Source organism: Poromitra crassiceps, assembly GCF_964638095.1.
Source record: "Poromitra crassiceps genome assembly, chromosome: 29".
NCBI classification, from domain to species: Eukaryota; Metazoa; Chordata; class Actinopteri; order Beryciformes; family Melamphaidae; genus Poromitra; species Poromitra crassiceps.
In genome coordinates, this window is record NC_139641.1 from 7,688,741 (window position 1) to 7,715,289 (window position 26,549).

General features: G+C 44.3%; 2 protein-coding genes across 2 annotated transcripts in view; one reads left to right on the top strand and one right to left on the bottom strand.

Moving 5' to 3' along the window:
• Positions 1-263, bottom strand: part of LOC310799944 (NLR family CARD domain-containing protein 3-like) — a gene marked incomplete at its 5' end in the record, with an annotated part of 25,484 nt that extends 25,221 nt beyond the window's left edge. The window contains one exon of the mRNA XM_083662553.1: positions 133-263. Within this exon, the coding sequence (XP_083518679.1) occupies positions 133-263 (131 nt within the window). The remainder of the gene's footprint in view (positions 1-132) is intronic.
• Positions 264-5,620: 5,357 nt separating this feature from the next.
• LOC310800031 (phosphoinositide 3-kinase regulatory subunit 4-like) overlaps positions 5,621-26,549 on the top strand; it is a gene marked incomplete at its 3' end in the record, with an annotated part of 46,230 nt that continues 25,301 nt past the window's right edge. Inside the window, exons 1-10 of the mRNA XM_083662626.1 lie at positions 5,621-5,668; positions 11,828-11,961; positions 12,819-13,118; positions 14,997-15,300; positions 17,018-17,151; positions 17,821-18,031; positions 20,337-20,575; positions 23,048-23,189; positions 24,549-24,683; positions 26,319-26,540. Coding sequence (XP_083518752.1) covers positions 11,845-11,961; positions 12,819-13,118; positions 14,997-15,300; positions 17,018-17,151; positions 17,821-18,031; positions 20,337-20,575; positions 23,048-23,189; positions 24,549-24,683; positions 26,319-26,540 — 1,804 coding nt within the window. The 5' untranslated portion in view covers positions 5,621-5,668; positions 11,828-11,844. The remainder of the gene's footprint in view (positions 5,669-11,827; positions 11,962-12,818; positions 13,119-14,996; positions 15,301-17,017; positions 17,152-17,820; positions 18,032-20,336; positions 20,576-23,047; positions 23,190-24,548; positions 24,684-26,318; positions 26,541-26,549) is intronic.

The window sequence follows — 26,549 nt, forward strand, 5'->3', positions numbered from 1 at the left end:
TATACTGTATATCTTTTCCTCCATAAAACATGTTTTTCTTCCCTATGGTCACTCCTTGTCTCTGTAGTTTTCAGTGCAATCGTGTAGGTTATCAAATAACATTTCCTCATTACAGTATAACAGTCCTCTTACCTTGTGTCTGAAGGTCCAGGTTCATTACTGAAGTGTGGAGGATGATCTTTAGACCGATCAGTCTTCATAGACAGACAGCTGGATACTGGAGACTCTGCTCTGCCATCTTCTTCCTCCTCCTCCTCCCACATGTTCTGGACTTTGTGATCTTGTATCTGTGAAAGGTGCTATACAAATAAGCTTGAGTTATTTTCTCACTTGTACACTTCAGTCAGTCTCAGAGGTAAACCAGTTATACTGGGGGGGGGGGGGGGGGGGGTAAACGGTTATATTTTGGCAATTAAAACAACTTGGTTCAGGTTAGGGAAATGGTTTGGTCATGTGTGTGTTTTTTTATGCGACTCACGGTTTAGAAACGCTGGGAATCGAACTCCGGCAAACGTCTGGCCACCAACCCCCACCGCACCGCTCTTACTGTCCACCGTGCTATTTCAATGCGACACACACACACACACACACACACACACACACACACACACACACACACACACACACACACACACACACACACACACACACACACACACACACACACACACACACACACACACACACACACACACACACACACACACACACACACACACACTCATTATTGTTTTTTTTATCAACACTTGTCTTCAATGAGAATTGCATTTTCAAGCAGATCCTCAGCTGGCTGTAGTGTCGGGTGGATACTGTCAGTCAGGTGCTGAAATCTGTAGAACAGGTGCATCAGCGCCCCTCAGTGGTCACCCACGGTGGTCACAGTTTTCAGTGAAACTGTTGGTTTATGAGAACTCCGCCTCCGCCCTCAGTCAGAGACGACAGGCGGATGACACAACACACGCGGACCAGTCAGACTCTGTAGGCAAGTCGACGCATGTACAGTAGTAGGCCCTCTGTAGGCCTAATATAATATGAAGCAGATTAGTTTCACACCCCGCTCTGAAGTCCTGATCTGCCTGCAGAAAGTCAACAAGCCGTTTCTCTCTTTATGAGGAGTCATGTGACTGAAAGACGCTCATCTCGCAGAGTCTCAGACACACAGATGGAATAAAACTGGGTTAATTTAACGGTTTAATAAACTGCGTCATGTCGGGCTTCTGTGAGCTTTCCTCCTGTATGTACATATAGTCACACATATATATATCTCTCCTTCACAGATCTCGCATTCAGGCATTAATACCACTTTGGAACTCATTTCAATTAGCAGTACAATGCATATGTGAGTTGTCCTGCTTTATCTGTCATTTATAATATATTATCTGTATTGTTCCATTCCTATTTCTGTATACTGTCATCCTGGGCACCTCTAGTGGATGCCCAGGCCCATTTTGTGGGAGATGTGTTGTTTTCTCTGTGGTCACAGACTTGGTTCTGTCCACATAAAAGTCTGGAGTATAGCCAATATACCATAACTGTGCTAATTTCACTTTTGATCACAATGTATAAACTGTATTTGTATGTAACTTTCTTCATCCAAGCTTTTCCTGTCACATGACCGAGTTGACCCACTTGACTGCGTCATGTGACTGTTCCATGCATGTATTTAAGATGGCGTCTTCCTATGTCACACTGTCTGAGGAAGGGCATGCTGCCCGAAACGTAACCCACCGGTGTCAAATAAAACACACCTAACTGGAGCCTTTGCAGTGTGCGAGCTTTATTTATTTTTTCTATTTTTTCAATTTTTTCTGGGCTTCTGTGAAGTACAGGGCCACCGCCCAGATCAACTTCCCTCTTTGTTTTACTGACGTCATTATCTCACTGTTACATCTCTTCTATGAGCGTTGAGAGAGAGGAAAATAGGCAGGTGAACGCAGGAGAAGACCGAGGGTTTTACAATAAACAACAGGGACGTAAACTCAGTGGAAAAAGGTGACAGATATCAGCCCGGGCAGAGACACAAAAAAAACACTCAAATCATTAACTTAACACAAGTGCGAGAAGGTGACTTTTACCTGACCTAAATGTACCTAAAGGTGACTTTTACCTGACCTAAATGTACCTAAAGGTGACTTTTACCTCACCTAAATGTACCTAAAGGTGACTTTTACCTGACCTAAAGGCACCTAAAGGTGACTTTTACCTCACCTAAATGTACCTAAAGGTGACTTTTACCTCACCTAAATGTACCTAAAGGTGACTTTTACCTCACCTAAATGTACCTAAAGGTGACTAGTTTCATCCCTGAATAAAAGAATGATAGGAATAATAATGTAATAACACTCACCCTGCTTCTCCCTCCTGCTGCTCTGCTCTCTCAATGTAAAATGGAGTCGCTCTGACTCGCTCTCTGAACTGACACATTTTACTTTCACTTTCAACAGTTTGCTCCTCCTCAGCCTGTAGTTTGATATATGGTGCCAAATAAATACAACTCTCCCAAGAAACAATAGACAACAATAGCCTAGGCTAAACTGAGTTTTTTCAATTGTGCCTTCAAAGAAGTTCCTATATTTTATTTTTTACATGTGTGTTGGAATAAGGCGGTGCTATGGAGGGTGGATCGTGCCTAAATCAAACTGCGGTCACGCCATCCGCACTTTGGGGAAGCGTAGTCGCGCTATCTGCACGTAAAATCCATTGAGCGTCTACTTCGCTCTGCACGGTAAAGAGTGGGTGAGCCCCTCATGGTGCCTTCAGGTACGCCTCGTACACCCAGAAAAGGCTACTAATGGCCACAGAGATTGTTGTAAACAGCACAGATAATGTTTTTCTTATCACTTTCCCCTGTTGAAATGCATACATCTGTCATTAAGGCTACTTTATTGTTCTTCAAGACAACATTTTTAATAATTAATTGTCAATGAGGTTGTTTGTGGTGCCATTTGTCTGTCTGTATGTCTGTTTATTAGAATTAGACAAAAACTAATATGCACATTTTCATGAAACTTGGTGGAAGGGTGAAGCATGGACAAAGGAAGAAGGCATTACATTTAGGTACGGATCTATGTCAGACTGACCTCATGGTGGCGCTATAATAGCCCTCTTTACATAGGCTGATTTTCAAAAGGCCATGAAAACTTCAAATCAATTTGTTTCCTGCAAACTCCACCAGATTCTTGCTCAGTACTCCCCAGTCTACCTACCTGATGATTAGCAAGTGGTTTTACTGCAGCATTTTGGAATAATCCAATGACAAAGTCATATAGCTACATCATGCATAATCTGACATAGACTGATTATGCAGTCCCCCCCCCCCCCCCTCCGCTGCTCTCCTCTCCTCTCCTCTCCTCCTCTCCTTCCTTTCTCCTCTCCTCTCCTCTCCTCTCCCATCGAGTATCAATGCATAAAACAATTCCCACTGGGATTTCAACCTTGTTCTCCTGCGTGTGAGACAGGTGTACCACTCGCCCATGGACCTGCCTGGGGGCGGGGCCTCTCGTTCTGCTATAAGTATTTCATTCCTGAGTTACGAGGAGGTTCCAGGCCAGTACAGCAGATAGAGGTTTTGGGGGCAGCAGACATGTCCGGGCTTGTCTCGGGCGAGCTTGCCCCCCCCCCCCCCCCCGCCCCCGGCACAGTGATGATGTCAACACAGTGATGATGTCAACAGTGATGATGTCATCAGTGATGTAATCAGTGACATCATTGTGACATCACTGATGATGTCATCAGTGACATCATTGTGACATCAAAAGAGAGGAGAGGAGAGGAGGGGAGAGCAGGTGTCTGCTGGGCACAGACACCCAGGCCGCCACCACCCAGGCCAAAAGCCACCCTTGGCCCAGAGACCCAGGCCAGCCACCCCAACCTCCAGGCTGCCACCACCCAGGCCAAGTGCCCCTCCGCTGGGCAGACACCCAGGGTAGCCCCCCAACCACCACCCAACCACCACCACCCGCCCTGCCCCTCACCCTGCCCGGGTCCCACACCTCCGGCCGAGACCCCCCTCCAGAACCCCGCGCACCAGGCGGACCTGGTGAATGGCGCGACGCAGTAAACAAACTCATGTTTCCCTCGTCACCAGTCATGCTGGACATCAGCACAAGTGTGAGATCCCTCTCATTCCCGCAAATATGTAATGTAGCCTATATGTAAATACAGTGTTGTGTAGCGGAAGCCATCATCAAGCTACTTGGACCACTTTAAAACAAATGTGTATTTCTGTTGCTGGTGTAAAACTTTGGAATTCTCAACAGAAGGACCTAAAGGGTTGTACAAATATTTTTCAGTTTAAAAAATTTTTATAAAGAGAGACAAATTAGAGATTATGCACTTGAAACTTAATTGGATGTTAGCTTTATTTGATTTAAGCTTGTATTTTTTTTTCTTTTATAGGTTATTTTTGTTTATGTTGTTGTAATCACGGTGTTGATGGTGTAGGTATCTGTAAATGACAGACCATTTATAGATTATTTGTGTTCAAGTAAGGGGCAGATAAAAAATAAGAATTATATTCTTCTTTCTGCTCCTTTTCAGTCATGAAAAGCATTGATTTCAAACATGTATTGTGATGTATTGTGTAACCAAATGTATATTGTATAATTGTGCATTTTCATGACAGGAACAAATAAAAATGAATGAATGAATGAATCTTGCTCTATAATGATCAGAACGGGTGTTGTTCAAACTGAACATTTATTTCTTCAACATGCTGCAGCAGAAAGGGAGATAAACAGCGGACACTAATTTCGTAGTTAAGCTATGAAGTAGCCTACTTCCCCCCCACCAGTAGTTTGAACACTGATAGAAATAAGCTGATGAAGGAGACTAGTCAGTCCCTGATAAAACTCCCCATTTTAAGTTGCTAATCTTATGTTGTTATCCTTGATGTCAATAATATATTACATTAACACACTAATGTATTTTTACTACATATCGTGTATACTGTACATAACAGATGTATATTTGTTTTATGTTTTATATTTTGTGTAACCTAACAGCTGTATTCTGTACCCTGTTTTTATATTTGCCTTATAACATCTAGGGACAAACATTGCAAACTAGCTTAGGCTATAAATTGTTAGGATATATAACAATGTGAATGCTCTATGTTTATGTATCTGTCCCTATAGAAATAAACTTTTCAATCAATCAATCAATCAATCACTGTAAGATTCCACTATGAAGAAGACATCAACCTCCAGTAGGTGGTGGTAATGCACAAAAAGCTGTTTGCCAACCGCCATTAAACTCAAAAGAAGAAGAAGAAAAACACACATCTTTGTTTTAACTCCCGTTGCCCAGTAGGGGCGCTGTCGGTACTCTGACCCCTGACTCGGAATAACAACAACAGCTGGAAACCAACCAACAGCAGCAAAGCAGAGACAGCGTAGAGACCGCTAACGTTACTTTGCTTTACCAGTCACACTGTGGCTTTTCTACCACAGCATAACTCGATGCGAGTGAACAGCTGTGGACAGAATGGCGGCTGTGTAGCTTATTCACCCACAGAGAAGAACATGAAGCTAGCGGACAGACAGGCGAGCTCAGCCTGAACACAGACCGCCTGGAGACAGAGAGAGCCGCTGGGCAGCTAAAGCTAACAGCAACATAAACACCACAGCGCAGGCGCAGGAGTCCCGGTCACCACAGCGTCACCTGACTGGTAAACATCACATCTAAACTTATAATGGTTTGCTAACGTTATAACATCGGAGCGAACAGTTAGCTACATGCTAAAGTAGCGCTGTCACAGAGCTGTTGTGTAGTGCAGCAAGTCATGTGACTCAGCTCCAGTCAGGCAGTGACGTCACCACTCATTGCGATAACGTTTGAGCCGGTGTCATGCCGAGTTTTGCATCCCCACCTTCCGGGAGCATATTGTAATGATTTATACGGAAACTTAACTGTTTAAACATGATATAATTGTCTGAGTAGACGTGATCTCCAAGCCAGGGGGTCTGTCCTGGCTCATGCAGACCGACTTTGATGCGTTAGATCCGCGTGGAGGTGACTTCCATGCTTGGGGCTCTCTTCTGGCTCATGGAAGCCGACTTTGGTGGTTAAAATCCGGGTGCAGATGACCTCGAGACCCGGGGATCTCTCCTGGCTTTATGGAGAGGGGTGCAAATCTCGGCGATTTTTACCTGCCGACATTTGCATCCCTGTTTTTAAGTTAAAACAGCCCCAACATATTGTAACGTATCGGTGATACGCCAAGGAACGGAGAGTTGTAGTTGGTACAGGTTCTTTATTCACAGGCTTCTTTAGCTCCTAGCAGCTAGCTTCACAGAGCTAGCTCTAGACACAACAACCGTCTCAGCTCGCTCCATAGCTAGACTCCCCCCGGCACCCCGGCCGCTGGTCCTATATACCCCGTTTCCCCTAGGAACACACCCACATACATTAGTTCCTAGCTACAGTTGAGACACTTATGTTGCACATCACATTACAGGTAATACTTGGATTACCCGACACGTTACATACTCCTCACCCAACATTTGTTAACGCCCACGTTAACGCCCACAACCCACACATATCCCCCTGTACCAAAACACACCACCCCACAACACTTTGTATTCCCCCAATTTGTCTCTTATTATTTCACTACTTCTTAATTTTCATTCCACCACCACCATTTGCATTTCTTTTCATTTCTTCCCTCTTTTCCCATTCCTTTAAATTCGACCCACATTTCCGTTCACATTCCCATTCCAATAGCCCTTCTCTTTAACACCCCTTAATTTTGCATTCACTCCCACCATCATTTAGTTACTTCCCATTAGCACCCTTTTCCCCAACATTTTCACTTAACACAAGCCCCAACATTTACATTCCCTCTTTTCTCTTTGCACTCATCTTCAATTTAACTCAAACCCATCACATTGACATCATTTCTTTCCTCTTTCCCCATTCATTTAAATTCAACCCACATATCATTTCAGTTAGACAATAACCCCAACATTTACATCATTCTTTTTCCATTACCTTCATTTAAACCTTTTTTTCTTATTCACCTTATCCCACTTCACTTCAACCACTATTTCCATCCCCCCTTTTAAAGCGTCTGTCCCACCTTTTGTGCCCCACAGACCTCACACTCCCTGCAGTATCTCCGCACGTCCTCCTTTTGTTTGCCCCAGTAGAAATGTCCACGGATGAGGCTGAGTGTCTCTTCGGTCCCACGATCACCGTATGGGCCCTTGTGCATCCACTTCAGTGCCAATTCTCGCAGGCAACCGGGTACCACCCACTGGGTCCCGCTTTTCCCGTGCCCCTTTCTCTCTAAAACCCCAGCTCCACCCAGTTGCAGGTCCGAAAACATGTTCCACAGTCCTTTCGTGGCACCGGAAAACATGTGAATCTCCTCCACAGGGGGCCGGCGTCCGGCCGCCACCCACGCATACACCGGACCGATATCCGCATCCTCCATCTGTCTGCGTCTCCGCTCATGCCCGTCGACCTCCCAGATGGCCCTGTCTTCGTCTATCTGCTCCACCTCTTGCCCTCGCTCATCCTCCCGTCCCTCTCCCCCAGGGTGCGGCGTGTTGAGGACAGCAGGGCGAACACCATCGACGTCGATCTCCGCCTCGGCTTTCTGCAGTGCAGCCGTCGGGGCTGTGCAGCGGCCTGGCCGGGCCGTCTCCTCCGGCCCCGACCCCTCTCGCTCCCCCGGGGACACGAGCGCCGCTCCCCCGACTGTAACAGCTCTGCAGATGATGTCGCTCACTTCCCTCTGGCTGTTCAAAACGATCCCCGCTCCAGAGCAGCTAGCCTGGGCCGGCTCAACAGTCACTCTCCTGCCCAGAACAATCGGCTCTGTGCTGCTCCGCCGCTTGTTGCTCAGGCTGCTCCACTGCTCCGCTACTCCGCTGCTCCTCTGCCTGTTGTTCCGGCTGCTCCCCCGGCTGTGTGTCTCTTCCAGCGTTCGCACTCTTAGTGCAGTCTCTAGCTAAATGTTCAGGCGACTGGCAAGCCCAACAAAGCCTCACCTGTCCGGCGCCTGCCCGTCTCTCCTCTCCCGCTGTTCTCCAATCTCCGACCTCATACATTAGTTCCTAGCTACAGTTGAGACACTTATGTTGCACATCACATTACAGGTAATACTTGGATTACCCGACACGTTACAATATGGTGGGGGTGCAAAACTCGGCGGGGTGCAAAACTCGGCATGACACCTGTCCTTTATTTTGGATGAACAATGGTGTAGTGGTGCCTGGAGAAGTTATACTCTTAATGTATGCCTCCATCTTTTTTAAACAGTAAACAGTGTTAAGACTGTACTTTTGCACAGATCACCCAAAAAGGACCAGTAGTATTTGCAGATGGAACATTAACACACAAAAAATGAGCATATAAAATCATTATTTTCATCACTTCAACCAAAGCGGAGCATCAGTGGGCAGCCTGTCCGTCTATCTCAGCTTGTATCTGCAACCTGCATTGTTTCACTTTGTCCATAGGGTTGAGCAATATATATCAATATTATATCAATATCGTCATATGAGATCAGATTAGGTTTTACAGGCTGCATTACAGGGAAGTGATCTGAACTTACCAGACTGTTCTAGCTGTTCTACTGGCCTTTTCCTATTTAGTCATTATATCCACATTACTGATGATTATTGATCAACAATCTCGTATCAATATTTTGTGAAAGCACCAATAGCGCTACAATATCTTAGTTTCCCCACGGGGATAAATAAAGGATAACTTAACTTATAACTTAAAATTGGCTAACTGGTGTTGTCTAGGGCTGGGACGGATCACGGATAATCCGTGACCCGTACGGATCAGCCCCCACGGTTCGGCACACGGTTCGGAACGTCGTGGTCCGCGTATGAGAACGCGCAGCCAGACACAGACAGGCATCATCATGGCAAGCACAAGTGAGCTTCCTCATCCCTTCGCTGTAAAGTCTCTCTGAAGGCTGTGGCTAGTGGCTACTAAAGACAGCAAACTTATTTCAACACCTCTGAAAAAGCACAGGAATGCGAGCAGCATGTTGCGCGCTGCACAAGAAGCGAGAGCCACAACACGCACACACACACACGCGCGCACACGTTTCACGAACACATTATCACCGGACGGTGAAATGTTGCCTTGGACACATAACAACAAAACAACACGTGGGGCCACCGAGTAGCATAACGTAGCATCAACGTTATGTTTCTAGACTCACCCGGTCTGGTCTGTACCCGTGTCATGTGACTACATTAGCAAGCAACAGGCAGGAAGTTAGGCGCAGTGCCACCTAAAACAGGAAGTTGGGTTGTTTTGCCTTCAGAGTAAAAGCATAAATTGTGTCATGAGAATTTTTTTTTTTTGAGCTGTGCAGGGCAACAAATGGTTAGAGAAGTATAATAGTATTAAAAATTCAAATCGAAAGTCTAATTTTGAGAGAAAAAATCTGATATAGCCTTTTTTTTTTTTTTTTCTGATCCGAAAAATCCGTGATCCGTGGCTCAAAATCCGTCACGTGATCCGATCCGTGGGTTTTCTGATCCGTCCCAGCCCTAGTGTTGTCAGTGATGTCACTTGAGCAATTGTGATGTCAACAACAGTGATGTCATCACTGATGTCACTCGAGCAATTGTGATGTCATTAGTGATGTCACTCGAGCAATTGTGATGTCATCGGATAAGGCTATATACAGTAAGTGGGTGGGGAGTATAAGTAGGAGGACAAGGGTGAGTTAAGGGGAAAAGGTAGTTTCTCCAGAGTCTCCACCTTAGGAATCGAGCTAGTTGTCTCAAAATCATTATCAAGGTATTTGGTCAGTTGTTATTTTGTCATTTTTTGTTCCATTTACATTTTTATTATTTGCACAGCTGTGTATTTTGTTTAATATGAGAGGAAAACCTGCACCATTTTTATTTAATATGAACTATATATTTTAGATATTTTTTCATGTACATGTTGATATATTGTGCAGCTGTAAAACAGAGAAGGAAACCCTTTTATTTTGATCACACTTGTTTTAATAATAGGGCTTTTCCCTCCACTGCAGCTGATCCTGAGTCTGTTCAACACAGATTAGGTCAAATCGTATCCACTGCATGCTGATCCTGAGTCTGTTCAACACAGATTAGGTCAAATCGTATCACTTTACATGCTGATCCTGAGTCTGTTAAACACATATTAGGTCAAATCGTATCCACTGCATGCTGATCCTGAGTCTGTTCAACACAGATTAGGTCAAATCGTATCACTTTACATGCTGATCCTGAGTCTGTTCAACACATATTAGGTCAAATCGTATCACTTTACATGCTGATCCTGAGTCTGTTAAACACATATTAGGTCAAATCGTATCACTTTACATGCTGATCCTGAGTCTGTTCAACACATATTAGGTCAAATCGTATCCACTGCATGCTGATCCTGAGTCTGTTAAACACATATTAGGTCAAATCGTATCACTTTACATGCTGATCCTGAGTCTGTTCAACACAGATTAGGTCAAATCGTATCCACTGCATGCTGATCCTGAGTCTGTTCAACACATATTAGGCACCGTCAAATCGTATCACTTTACATGCTGATCCTGAGTCTGTTAAACACATATTAGGTCAAATCGTATCACTTTACATGCTGATCCTGAGTCTGTTCAACACATATTAGGTCAAATCGTATCACTTAAGTCTTTACATGCTGATCCTGAGTCTGTTCAACACATATTAGGTCAAATCGTATCCACTGCATGCTGATCCTGAGTCTGTTCAACACATATTAGGTCAAATCGTATCACTTCACATGCTGATCCTGAGTCTGTTCAACACATATTAGGTCAAATCGTATCACTTCACATGCTGATCCTGAGTCTGTTCAACACATATTAGGTCAAATCGTATCACTTTACAGCTGATCCTGAGTCTGTTCAACACATATTAGGTCAAATCGTATCACTTTACAGGTTATTACTCGAGTTGCAGCAAGATTCATTTCACTGGCATAGATTTCGGCATCGAGTATCCACTTCTAAATCCCCTCTGATGTGCAGGGCAAGGAGAGTGAAGGAATATATCTATCGTTGTTTGATTAACTGTAACTAAATATGAACTTATTTTGCTAAAGATGTTGTTTAGTTGATGTCAAAAGTGATGCCCATCTCCTAACTGGCAACGTTGTGATAAAGGGTCTGGAAATGCCCAAGACCCTTCCAGCTTAGGTCCTGATAATTAATCCCTGAAGTCAAGTAGACAGTCAGTCACAGTCAGTAGAAGTTAAATGATCTGCCTAAACCTAGAGAGTCTCTATTCTCAGACGTGTGCTGAAGCATCATGGGTAATGTAGTCTCTATTCTCAGACGTGTGCTGAAGCATCATGGGTAATGTAGTCTCTATTCTCAGACGTGTGCTGAAGCATCATGGGTAATGTAGTCTCTATTCTCAGACGTGTGCTGAAGCATCATGGGTAATGTAGTCTCTATTCTCAGACGTGTGCTGAAGCATCATGGGTAATATAGTCTCTATTCTCAGACGTGTGCTGAAGCATCATGGGTAATGTAGTCTCTATTCTCAGACGTGTGCTGAAGCATCATGGGTAATGTAGTCTCTATTCTCAGACGTGTGCTGAAGCATCATGGGTAATGTAGTCTCTATTCTCAGACGTGTGCTGAAGCATCATGGGTAATGTAGTCTCTATTCTCAGACGTGTGCTGAAGCATCATGGGTAATGTAGTCTCTATTCTCAGACGTGTGCTGAAGCATCATGGGTAATGTAGTCTCTATTCTCAGACGTGTGCTGAAGCATCATGGGTAATGTAGTCTCTATTCTCAGACGTGTGCTGAAGCATCATGGGTAATGTAGTCTCTATTCTCAGACGTGTGCTGAAGCATCATGGGTAACCAGCTGGCAGGCATCGCCCTCTCTCAGATCCTCTCTGTGGACAGCTACTTCTCTGACATCCACGACCACGAGTACGACAAGAGCCTCGGCAGCACACGCTTCTTCAAGGTAGGGATGATGTCTCGTCCATGTCTCGCTTCAACCATCGACCATCCAATATCATCCAAAGTAGGGCTGTGAATCTTCACTGGCCTCACGATTCGATACGATTATCGATGCATCTCGATGCATCTTAAATCGATGCATCCCTTTTTTCCCCAATACATGATTTATTTTTTCTCACTTTATTTTTTCTCACTGTGTGGCTACTTTTAAAATAAAAGTGCATTTGGAATTGCATTGTATTATGATCCATAATTAAAATAAACAACTGCATGTACTTCCATTATATTTTATTTTATTATTATTATTATTTTTTTTTTTTATAATCGATTTTTGACATTTGTGAATCGATGCAGAATCGTGCAGGTCCGCATCGCGATGCATCTTATAATCGATTATTTTTGACACCCCTAATCCAAAGGGACAACATTGATATATCTAAGATACAGCTTGTAAATCCAGGGTGAAGACGCATAGATGTGCATGGCTTATATTCATAATTAAAGGCCATCAAGGGCTCTTTAAGTTGATTTTTTTTTGCACTTAAACATGAGAAATGGTCACTTTATAGTGAACAGGAATTAATTTTTTTATTAAAAAGAATAGATTGTTTTTCATTTAAACGTCTGGAAGAGCTCAGAAATAAAATGGTCAAATCATATTTTAATTGCATCTTGTGAGTTGATATAAATGTAACTGATTGTGTTTAATGAGCATATCATATTGTCTCATATCGGTCACAGACCCCTGAATTGGTCGTATCATGGCAGACTTTGATATCAGCAAAATATCGTATCGTTGTCCAGAGAAGCGATATAATATCGTATCGTGATGAAACTTGTGATTTACACCCCTGCTTCAAGGTGGCCCGTGCCAAACACCGCGAGGGGCTGGTGGTGGTCAAAGTCTTCGCCATCCACGACCCGTCGTTGCCGCTCAGCAGCTACAAGCAGGAGCTGGAGGAGCTGAAGATCAGACTGCACTCCTGCCAGAACTGCCTGCCCTTCCAGAAGACCTCGCTGACGGAGAAGGCGGCCATCTTGTTCCGGCAGTACGTGCGCGACAACCTGTACGACCGCATCAGCACGCGGCCCTTCCTGAACGGCGTGGAGAAGCGCTGGCTGGCCTTCCAGATCCTCATGGCCGTGGACCAGGCGCACAGGGTGAGAGAGAGCTCATCTTCAATTTGCAAGCTCGCTCTGCTATCCTTATGAAGTCAATCAAATAGAAACAAGTGCGAATTCGCAATAACTGCGACCACATATGCGAATGTATTAAATGCAGGATGTCAGGCGCAGCCGTATACAGGAGACATAGAGGAGACATGTTTGAGATCTATAGCTTGTTCACAGAATGTATGATATCACAGCTGAGCCCGTCATCCACTTTTGGAATAGACCTTATTCGACGTCACTCACGTACACTCACGCCCACCGTCGCCATATTGTTGACATAGCGCTGCAGTTTTAAGTGACAACCTATGTGAGAGCAGCGTTTATAGGAAGCTAGCCGCCGTTAGCGTTACCTGTATCGTTCCAAATTGGATGGTGACCTGCGTTAGGCATGGCTGTAGTGATGACAGCAATAAAGTCCCCGTGGTTTGTTTCTATCTCTACCGTCCTCAGACGTGAAGGGAGCGAGACGGAGGATACGTCAGCAGCACAGGAGAGATGTGTGGATAGTTAGGAGAGACAGGTGAAACTTTCTGACAGCTCCTCACAGCAAAGTCTGTTCACCTCGTTTTTTCTTTTGTTTATTATTACAGGCATTAACGGCAGCATACAAACAACAACTCTGGGGTTTTTATTGCTGTCATCACTATCGCTATTTTGTAATGGAACAGAAACGACAATAAGGCCGTTACTATAGTTGTCAGCTGCAGGACGGTATGTCAACAATATGGCGCTGTCCGGGGTTACCGAATAAGGTCTATAATAGGTATTCGGGCTGTCTGTCCCCGACGGGTCAACTTAGTCGACGTCATCGACCACGTAAATGCGTTGACTTGCATAACGTGCATTGGAATTAAGTAAATAAAAGATCATTAATACACTAGATAGCTCCGTTCCAATATCAGATTTCAAAATAAAAGTGTTTAATGGCTTATGAGTGCATTAGACTAATGGCTTTTATTTCGGGGGGACATCCGACCGGAAGCCATATTGTTGTTGTTGGATAGCGCGGAAGCGGCTAATGTGAAAGTGAAGTTGGCTCCGTCTATCACATGGATTTGTTATTTCCATCTCCCAAGCGACAGGGACAGGACAAGCTACAAAACATCGTCCACGATCGATCATGTGGGAGTATTTAGACCGAGACCCAACAATGTGCTGCTGCTCTGTACCGTTAAACTCTGCACATTGGAAATGACGTAAACATAACGTTATGTACGGAGCGCGCTTCCTGTTGATGGGCAACAGACAGCACTAGTCAGTCCTGTTTTAACGCACTTTTTGATCACGCATATTAGGATTATCAACATGTGGAACGTGTTAGATAATATAACGATAGTCACAACATGTAAACTAGTCACCTTTAGGTAACAGTCACCTTTTTCATCCTAAAATAGCAGGATTTCTGAGTGGTTTTATCATGTCTGCCCTTGTATCTGTCACCTTTTGTGCATCCATGCACTTAATGTTAAAAACGTGGAAAAAACATGCATTTGCCAGTGATTATCTTCACTGCATATTACTCTAGTTTAAATCCATTAAGGAGTTGGGCTCATGATTAGTACGAAAATACCCCCAAAAACAAAAACAAACACATATTTGTTTACAGGCCACCAGGGCCAGCTGCTTTACAAAAAACAGTCTAGATGCAGCTATGTGTCATTATTATTATTATTATTATTATTATTATTATTATTATTATTATTATTATTATCATTATCATCATTATTATTATTATTATTATTGTTATTATTATTATTTATTATTATTATTATAATTATAATTATTATATTTAAATCCCATTGCTATATCCCCCTCCCACATATGAATGTAATGTGGTCTCAACCTGCACCATGCTGTTGAACCCAGGCGGGCGTGCGTCACGGTGACATCAAGACAGAGAACGTGATGGTGACCAGTTGGAACTGGGTGCTCCTCACAGACTTCGCCAGCTTCAAGCCCACCTACCTGCCGGAGGACAACCCGGCCGACTTCAACTACTTCTTCGACACGTCGCGGCGCCGCACCTGCTACATCGCCCCCGAGCGCTTCGTGGACGGCAGCCTGTTCGCCACCACGGAGAGCGACCACAACACCCCCCTGGTGGACCTGACCAGCAACAACCAGAGGAGCCGCGGGGAGCTGAAGCAGGCCATGGACATCTTCTCCGCAGGTACAGCAGCACCACCTCTCACTAGGTTGTGTTGGACTTTTCAAGCCTCGCTTTCTTCTTCGTTATCTGTGAGCTTCTGTAAAGCCCGCTGGTTCTCATTAGAAACATCCTCAGCAATGAATCTCAAACTATGTCGTGTTGGAACTTTGAATTTGAGGGAATTTGGCATGGAAAGTCCTTGAAAACACACGCACGCACACGCACACACACACGCACACACACACACACACACACACACACACACACACACACACAAAACAAAACAAACCAAACCAAACAGACAAAACAAACAGACAAAACTACTTTACTCCAGACAGCTCATGCAGCATAATGTTATTGTCATTTATTATTAGCATAATTAATTATTTTGACTATTATTATTATTCTTTTTTTTTCTGAATTCCCCCTCCATTTCCCTCTGCTGCCCCGGTCATTGCTCCACCCTCTGCCGATCTGGGGAGAGCCGTAGACTAGCACCATGCTTCCTCCGTCACATGTGCAGTTGCCAGCCGCTTCTTTTAACCTGACAGCGGGGGAGCTTCACCGGCAGGACGTAGCACGTGGGAGGATCACGCTATTCCCACCAGTTCCGTTCCTCGCGAACAGGCACCCCGACTCACCGGAGGAGGCGCTAGTGCAGCGACCAGGACAAATACCCTCAATCCGGCTTCCCACCCGCAGACACTAGCCAATCGTGCCTGCATGGACGCCCGACCAAGCCGGAGCTAACGCGAGGTTGCGAACCTGCGACTCTCGTGTTGGTAGGCAGGGAATCTACTGCTACACTTCCCGACACAAAAGATTTGTCTTGGCAGGCTTTTTAGTTAGTTTATCAGTCCTTAGCAGGTGAGCCAGTCAGTGTCCAAAACTCACTCAACCACCGGGTCATGGGCTGTGAGTGCCCTCTAGTGGGCAAAATATTTTCAAGTTGAAGCTCAGAAAATGAGTGGGCCGTGAGTCTGTGTTTTTGAGCTGGAGTGGAGCTTCTGGTATTGGCGGAAACTAGACATCCAGCCGGATCTGTAGGCACCAACGATCTTATGCTAGCTTGCTAGCACGGGGGTAAAATAGCGCCAAAGTCGGCGAAGTTGTCCCTTGACCTCTGACATAAAGATATCTGAAGGAAATTGGGCTCATTAGAACCGCAAGTGTCTTAGTTTTACAGTTGCGTGTGGACGTGAGTAAAAAAAAAAAAACTGAATGACAAAAGCACAGCACAAATGACGGACAATATTGCCGTAAAGAGTGTGATTTGCAACACGATATAAATGATAGAGCATCATATGAAACGATAGATCTTTTCTATCGTGAAAATTATATATATCGTCATATCGCCCCAGTCCTAATCTAAACATAAAAAAGTCAAATTAAATGCATAATTTCAATGAGCAGTTATGTTTGAATATCACCACACACCTGACAGTGACATAACACACTTACAGCCCAGTCCCCCCCCCCCTTTTTGTCATGTTTGTTGTTGTTGTTTGTCTTTTCTTTTCTCCTAAATGATTTGGGAAGGTGGTCCTGGGACATGTTGGATTGATCAGACGTGGGCCTTAAGTGACAGCAGGTAGAGATGATGCCACTGCTCTGTGTGTCTCCTCTCCTCTCCTCTCCTCTCCTCTCCTCTCCTCTCCTCTCCTCTCCTCTCCTCTCCTCTCCTCTCCTCTCCTCTCTTCTCTTCTCTTCTCTTCTCCTCTCCTCTCCTCTCCTGCAGGCTGTGTAATAGCAGAGTTGTTCACAGAGGGTGTCCCTCTGTTCGACCTGTCCCAGCTGCTGCTGTACCGCAAAGGCCAGTTCCAGACGGAGCAGGTCCTCCTGAAGATCGAGGACCAGCACATCAGAGAGCTGGTGAGGCGGTGATAGCTTCACGTTTCACGTTTTCGTCGTTTCCTAAGCCCGAATTCGCCGTCGCCGTCTAAAAGGGTGGCACTAACGATTAGAGCTGTGCATCTTCACTGATCTCACGATTCGATACGATTCGATTATACAAGTCTACGATTCGATTCGATTCGATTATACGATGCATCTCGATGCATCTCCGATGCATCTCGATGCATCGCGATGCATCTTAAATCGATGCATCACTTTTTCCGCAATACATGATTTCTTTTTTCTCACTTTCTTTTTTCTCACTGTGTGGCTACTTTTAAAATAAAAGTGCATTTGGAATTGCATTGTATTATGATCCATAATTAAAATAAACAACTGCATGTACTTACATTCTATTTTATTTGATTATAATTTTTTTTTTTTTTTTTTTTTTTTTTTAATAATCGATTTTTGATATTTGTTAATCGATTCAGAATCGTCCTATTAAGCATCGCGATGCATCTCTGAATCGATTATTTTCGGCAGCTCTACTAACGATACAATAATTCCCCGTCACCATAGGAAACCGTCCTCGTGTAAAGTGCCCGTATGTGTGTGATGTTTGATTGTGAGCTGGTGTGTGTTGTAGTGTCTGAGTGTGTGTGATGTTTGATTGTGAGCTGTGCTGTGCTGTGTTCTTGTGATCAGGTGGCTCAGATGGTGCAGCGGGAGCCGGAGAAGCGCCTGACAGCAGAGGAGTACCTGAAGCAGGAGCGGGGGAAAGCCTTCCCGGACATCTTCTATACCTTCCTGCAGCCCTACATGGCCCAGTTCGCCAAGGAAACCTTCCAGTCTGCTGACGAGCGCGTGCTGGTGATCCGCAAAGACCTGGACAACATCCTGCTCAACCTCAGAGGAGGTGAGGTGGGGGGGGGGGGGGTCACTGAAATAACAATACAAATATAAAAACCACTTTAGAAAAAAAGAAACTGACTGAATCAATATTGTGCGTGTTGTAGAAAAGTAGCGACCCGCCCCTCCCGCTAGTTAGCTTAGCACAATGAATGGTAGTCTATGGTCCTGGCTAGCCTACTAATTAAGTCACCAAATACACATTCCAACAGCTCCAAAATGCTCTTATTACACATTACACATTACACATGCTCTTACACATGTTGTGACTCATGCATTCACCACGTTATGAAATAATAATGTAAAATGCAGTCTTCAAATGATATTAAAGGTATACTATGCAACTATTTCATTAAAAAACATTATATAGACTTATACAAACGTTTTCCCTCAAAACCATCGCTTCTGTAATAGTACTATTTGAAAGTATAAACAGCCAATAAGAATTACCGTAAATTCCGGACTATAAGGCGCACCGGTCTATAAGACGCACCTTCAAAGGTGACTATTTTTTTCTTCTATAAGCCGCACCGGTCTATAAGCCGCGGGTGTTTTGATGTTTAATTACCATATGTAAGGCTTCGTGCACAGAGGGGATTGTCGGGAAAGAGATGGCTGTTTGGGGAAGCTCCCATTTATTAACATTTCAACAAAACAAAAGTCAGGTCACTAATCCCCAGACAAAATCACACATTGTGAGATGCTTAAAAATCACCATCGGCGGGAGCTGCTGTGCAGCCAAGAACACAAGTGAAATTCGTTCTCTCGTGACCTGTGGTTCTCAACGTGATGGACGATTCACCTTTCTTGTTAACAGTCCTAGTGAGAGGCAGGTCGAACGTCAAAGGCACTTCATCCATATTTATGATCTGCTCCGGTCCGATGGAATATTCCTTGATCTTTCTTTGTGTGAATTCGCCGAAGTTTGTAATTTTCTCCTGGTAGTCGGGAGGGAGTTGCTGACACACAGTCGTCCGCGCCCTGACGGACAGTCCCTTTCGTCTCGGGTTTGTGCATGATCCTTTGCTGCTGCTGCTGTTGTTGTTCCTGTCTCGCTACTGTCTCAGACATGGCTTTCAGGCTCAATCGCCGCCATCGTCGTAACACAGCCAGTTCTCCATCTTTTGAAGCATGATGTTAGATTACAACGAGCTAGTTGTGTGGCTTAGCCTTCCAAAATGTTGCTGTTAGTTTTTTAGAATGTAATACATAGAATTGGGAATGTTACATTCAATTTCATTCAGACTGTCTTACAGGCTCAATCGCTGCCTTTTTCCCCCCGGAGCGAGGGAGGAGGGAGGGAGGGTGTTTTACCGTAGTGGCTGAGAGAGAGTAGTGGCACAGTGCTCCAATCAGGTCGCGAGGCACATTTTTTGCAACATCATCCAATCAGGGTCTCGCTCTCATAATGTCTGTCTTGCTCTCGTTCTGCCTCATACCAACATCCATAGATTTTGGAGGTTCCCGAGTGGCCGTTTGCTGGAAAAATCCATAGATAAGACGCACCGTTATATAAGCCGCAGGGGGCAAAAAAGGCCAAAAAACGGGAAAAAAGCCGCGGCTTATAGTCCGGAATTTACGGTAACCTATAATTTCCAGAGGTGCAACTGTGCTTTTCCAGTCACACGGTGCGTTATCTGGTGGGGTGATGGTCCAGCTGCTTGTCTCGTCCAGGCGGGAAACACTATCATCCCGATAATATAATAGATCGTTACGCCTCGAATCGCACATAGGTTACGCTAAAACCACCACCGCAAAGCGTGTGGGTTTCAGGACGAAACAGTCTCGAGCCACTATCGTCATCTTTAGAGCACAATATATTCCTGGAATGCAAGTTTAACTAAACAGTTACATGTCCTCTGCATTCTACATAAAATTAAGATATTACGGGTTGTTTTATTTTGTATGTTACATACTTATTGGCCAAGATATGTTACTTTATGGGGGAGAAATTCTGCCAGGTAAGGAGAGGAGTGTGGGCGGCCATATTGCCTGCGGGGTTTTCAGATCGAGTGGAGAGCCGTTTCGCAGGAAATCTGGGGGGGTTAGTCCCCCTTTAAATAGTTGCATAGTATACCTTTAATATGGCGTCCGTATCAGTTAGCTTTGAACAGAAACAGCCGGGCAAAATACTTGTTACTTTTATACTTTAGTAACTGTACTTCTACTTAAGTAAAGAATATGTCTATTTTTCACATCTCTGATGTAATGTAATGTGATACTGAGCTATATATAAATAAAACTTAAAACTTGACTTGGAGCTTGTATTGTACTTGTTGTATTAAAGTGTGGGTGTGTCTCTCTCCCTGCAGGCTCCTCCTCCCCTGCGGAGGCGGAGAGGGTGGAGCGGAGGGAGGAGCAGGGCCTCATGGTCCTAGTGTCCGTCATCACGTCCTGCCTGCAGACTCTGCGCTCCTGTGACTCCAAGCTGGCGTCTCTGGAGCTGCTGCTGCACCTGGCCCCCCGGCTGGCCCCCGCCATCCTGCTGGACCGCATCACGCCCTATCTGCTGCACTTCTGCACCGACCCCGCGCCGCGCGTTCGAGCCCAGGTAGGGGTGGCTGATAAGAGTACTGCAGGGAGGAGTCCAGGTAGGGGTGGCTGATAAGAGTACTGCAGGAGGGAGTCCGGAAGACCTGGATGCTAGCACTTCCTGGTTCCTAGGTGTAAAAGGCAATGGGACCCCCCCCCCCCAAAAAAAAACCTATGAGGATTTTGGTTAAATGCCTGAAATAAGATCTGTGGTTAACAAAAGTTGATGAAAACAGCTAACTTTGGGTTCAACAATATAATTTTCACCAATCACTTCACTTCACTTTTATGACTTTTGAAGCGTTTTCTGAAAATTGCGTTAAAATTGCACTTATGCTTCAAAAGTGATAAAAGTCTTCCTCGAAATGATCTTGCTGAACACAAACTTCGCTGTTTCATGTGAGGTCTCCTGACCAAATGTCAAGCAGAAGGCCACACATGCATAACCTGATCACCCCGTGACGTCAGTCAAGTTCTAGTATGACGTGGTCAGTCAAAGTCAAAGTATGACATCTGCAATGACGTCAGATATTCTCATATATATAGCAAGGGTTCTACGTCACCTCTCTCTCTCTGGCCGATCATAGCAGCAGCTAGCTTCACGGCAGTCCATCTCCCCTGAATACCCTGATTGTAATGATATATGGATAACGATACGATATTGTACATCTCTACACTCAGGCTGTGATAATGATATATGGATAACGATACGATATGGTACATCTCTACACTCAGGCTGTGATAATGATATATGGATAATGATACGATATGGTACATCTCTACACTCAGGCTGTGATAATGATATATGGATAATGATACGATATGGTACATCTCTACGCTCAGGCTGTGATAATGATATATGGATAATGATACGATATGGTACATCTCTACGCTCAGGCTGTGATAATGATATATGGATAATGATACGATATGGTACATCTCTACACTCAGGCTGTGATAATGATATATGGATAACGATACGATATGGTACATCTCTACACTCAGGCTGTGATAATGATATATGGATAACGATACGATATGGTACATCTCTACACTCAGGCTGTGATAATGATATATGGATAATGATACGATATGGTACATCTCTACTCTCAGGCTGTGATAATGATATATGGATAATGATACGATATGGTACATCTCTACGCTCAGGCTGTGATAATGATATATGGATAATGATACGATATGGTACATCTCTACACTCAGGCTGTGATAATGATATATGGATAACGATACGATATGGTACATCTCTACTCTCAGGCTGTGATAATGATATATGGATAATGATACGATATGGTACATCTCTACACTCAGGCTGTGATAATGATATATGGATAATGATACGATATGGTACATCTCTACACTCAGGCTGTGATAATGATATATGGATAACGATACGATATGATACATCTCTACACTCAGGCTGTGATAATGATATATGGATAACGATACGATATGGTACATCTCTACACTCAGGCTGTGATAATGATATATGGATAACGATACGATACGATATGGCACATCTCCACGCTCAGGCTGTGATAATGATATATGGATAACGATACGATATGATACATCTCTACACTCAGGCTCTGATAATGATATATGGATAATGATATGATATGGTACATCTCTACACTCAGGCTGTGATAATGATATATGGATAATGATACGATATGGTACATCTCTACACTCAGGCTGTGATAATGATATATGGATAATGATACGATATGGTACATCTCTACACTCAGGCTGTGATAATTATATATGGATAACGATACGATATATATTTTTTTTTTGTGAGTGAAATGTTGCATTGTCTCCCCTGATTCTAAGTATAGTTGAATCGCTTGGTTTGAGCAAGTAAAACAATTTTTATAAGCAACCTCTCCCTCTTCATGGGATTTCATCCGCCATTCATTTTTCCATAAACCTTGCTTAAAATGCTTATAAAAATAGTTTTACTTGCTCAAACCAAGCGATTCGACTATACTTAGAATCAGGGGAGACAATGCAACATTTCACAAAAAAAAAAAAAAAAAAAAAAAAAAAAAATTACATTTTAAATTTTTTTTTACATTCAATTTTTATTTTCGAATTTCGATTAAAAGTCGACTTTGGCCAGCGAATTTCGAATAGTGTTTTTGCTAGAAATGCCCATCCCTAACATGGATAACGATATGATATGGTACATCTCTACACTCAGGCTGTGATAATGATATATGGATAATGATACGATATGGCACATCTCTACGCTCAGGCTGTGATAATGATATATGGATAACGATATGATATGGCACATCTCTACACTCAGGCTGTGATAATGATATATGGATAATGATACGATATGGTACATCTCTACGCTCAGGCTGTGATAATGATATATGGATAATGATACGATATGGTACATCTCTACGCTCAGGCTGTGATAATGATATATGGATAATGATACGATATGGTACATCTCTACACTCAGGCTGTGCGCACGCTGGCCAAGCTGCTGGCGCTGGTGAAGGAGGTGCCGAGGAACGATGTCAACATCTACCCAGAGTACATCCTGCCTGGGATCGCTCACCTCGCCCAGGACGACGCCACTATCGTCAGGCTGGCCTACGCAGGTCAGTGGGAGGAGGGCCATATGGGAGCGATACGGACGAAACATCATATCTCGTCATTTTTAAGCACATGGCACACCCATCAATCATTATCCAACAACTGCTGTTGGCAGTTGTTGGATAATGTTTGATCGGTGTGCCATGGGCTAAACACAGACAAAGAAGGTTTGAACATGTTGAATCTGACCAAACATCTCCAAACAAGGACAGGCAGCCATGGCACACCACACAAACATCTGGGTTTGTCTGTGTTTGTTGTAGAATGTTAGATTGGTGTGCCATGGCCTTTAAAAGGGATACCCTAGCTAGAGATGGGTATTGGTTCAAATTTCAAGAATCGATTCGATTCCGATTCACAAGGTTGCGAATCGATTAATTTTCGATTCGATTCCGATTCGATCAATTTCAATATTGATTTGGTTAGTGATACCAAAACGTGTTTTTTGAGCTGTACCCTGAATTACATGACTGTTCCCAACCAGCCAAGTAGATACATGGGGAAAAAAGTTGCAGACCTGTTGTCAATTTTAATGGTTTTAGTTACACATATATTTACTCACCAGGTGGTGACAAAGGGTAAATAACAGCCTTTTCATCTGTCAATAAAGACACTTTCACATATGCACAGTGATTTGATTTCAGCCTATATAATTTCTAAAAGTAGATATTAATGATCAAACATTTCCATTCATGTAGCCTACAGTATTTATGTTTTTGTTTCAACTACAAACATAAATAAACGTCAACTTGAAACTATGTTTCAACTACCACACACAGCATAATATTTTAGCCTGTTTATTAAAAATAAATAAATAATAATAATAAAAAAAAACGATCTCTGAACATATGAATCGATAATCGAGGATTAAAATAAAAATCGGAGAATCGATTTTTTGAACCCAGCCCTAACCCTAGCCCTATTTGCTACTTACCAATAGGTTGAGGCCACGTCTCGTCATAGACGCTGGTTTAGCTGGCTCAGCCTGGCTGGGGGCGTTTTTTTTGCAAAATCTTCATAGTTCAACGAAAATAGTTTATGCTTTAAATCTAAAATGGTTCATGGATTACATTCTAATAACAAACCTATCAAATTAAAAGTCAAGCACGTTACCGTGGAAACAATTAAGCTTAGCCCAAAATCACAAATCAGAATGAGGGGGTCCCCGGTATATTTTCTATCTTGTAAGGGGTCCTTGGCTGAAAAACATTTGAGAACCTCTGCTCTATACTGTACAGGTCCAGTCTGATTGTGTGTGTTCCTCTGTGGATGTGTGTGTGTGGTGTGTGTTCCTCTGTGGATGTGTGTGTGTGGGGTGTGTGTTCCTCTGTGGATGTGTGTGGGATGTGTGTGTGGATGTGTAGAGAACATCGCCCACCTGGCAGAGACCGCCCTGCGCTTCCTGGAGCTGGTCCAGGAGAACAACGTGAACACAGAGCAGGACGGGAGCGGAGAGGACGTGGAGGAAACACTGCACCCCAACGACAACTACGACTCAGGTACCACATAGACTCCATAATCATGCTGCCCTATAGAGAGCCGCAGGAACGAGTCCGGAAATCATCGATGCTAACACTCCTGGTTCTTCACTGTTTTCGCCTATGGGAGTTTTGAATGGGTTTTTGGCGCGATGCTTCTAATAATCTCTCTGGGCAACGCTGGCTTAATCAAACACGAACCAGTGTTTAGTAATATCATCTTCACACATGAGGACCACTTTTATGAGTTTTGAAGCTTTTACGTGCCGTTAAAAGGGCGGCTAGGTAGCAAACGGCTAAATGAGACTACACTGTTGAGTCGATGTGGATATATACGTCAATAACGTCATCACTTCAAAGGACGAACATGGAAATTCTCTTTCCCTCACCTGGTTCAGCCCGTTCAGCCCGGGTAATCAGTGCACAGCAGCGCACACATCAACAACAGTCCAGGTTGAGTGGTGACGTGACGTGGAAGCCTATGCGACACTGTGTGTAGTTCTGGATTAGCTTAGCATGAGCTTTTTACTTCTAGGGCTCGCATTTACGCTACAAAACTCATGAAAGTGGTCCTCATGTGTGAAGATTATCCGACTGAACTCTGGTTCGCGTTGGATTAATCTTGCGTTGCCCAGAGACCTTATTTGAAGCATCGCGGCAAAAACCCATTCAAAAATCCCATAGACAGAAACAGTGAAGAACCACGAAGTCCGGGACTTCCGCGTTCTGACTACAAAAATACGTCATCCCTGCGGCTCTCTATAGAGACACTGCATGAAATAGGCCATGCCCATCACGGGGGAAAAGCTCCGTTCATCTCCACACACCAGCGTCATTTTCCTTGAATTAAACATAGCTAAAAGCTGTTGTGTGGTGGGGCTGCGCAGACAACAAATGTAAAAAATCGCCAGTTAAAGTTTTGTTGTACTCCCGAGGAAAACAAGGAAGCCATTGAGAATTGGCGAGAAGAAAAATGTGGATGTTGCTGTCAAGGAAGTGAGTTGGGAGTGTTCATCTTCCGTATATACGATCTTTTTGTGCAAGACCCGACCATGCACACGACATAGGAGAACGCCAGGATTGGACGGGAGTTTGTGTTTCCCCCCCGTTTTGGGCGTGGTTTCTGAATGACGACGCGCTCCGCCATGTCTCTATGCACAGTATAGTATTGTTGACAGTGTTGTCATCAAGTCACTACATCTCGAAGTCGAGTCTCAACTCGACTCCCCAGTCCCCGAGTCCTAGTCGGAGTCACCAAAGAAGTCTCCAACTTCCCAGTCCGAATGCATGAATGCTCCAGTCCAAGTTGAGTCACGAGTCCGATAGCTCTGGTGACGAGCTGTCTGTGTGTTTTGCGTGTGGTGTCTCCTCCTCAGAGAGAGCTCTGGTGACGAGCTGTCTGTGTGTTTTGCGTGTGATGTCCTCCTCAGAGAGAGCTCTGGTGACGAGCTGTCTGTGTGTTCTGCTGTGTGGTGTCTCCTCCTCAGAGAGAGCTCTGGTGACCAGCTGTCTGTGTGTTTTGCGTGTGGTGTCTCCTCCTCAGAGAGAGCTCTGGTGACGAGCTGTCTGTGTGTTCTGCTGTGTGTTGTCTCCTCCTCAGAGAGAGCTCTGGTGACGAGCTGTCTGTGTGTTTTGCGCGTGGTGTCTCCTCCTCAGAGCTGCAGGCGCTGCATGAGATGGTGCAGCAGAAGGTGGTGACCCTCCTGAGCGACTCGGAGAACATCGTGAAGCAGTCTCTGATGGAGAACGGCATCACGCGACTCTGCGTCTTCTTCGGCCGGCAAAAAGCCAACGACGTGCTGCTGTCCCACATGATCACCTTCCTGAACGACAAGAACGACTGGCACCTCCGGGGGGCCTTCTTCGACAGCATCGTGGGTAAGGACG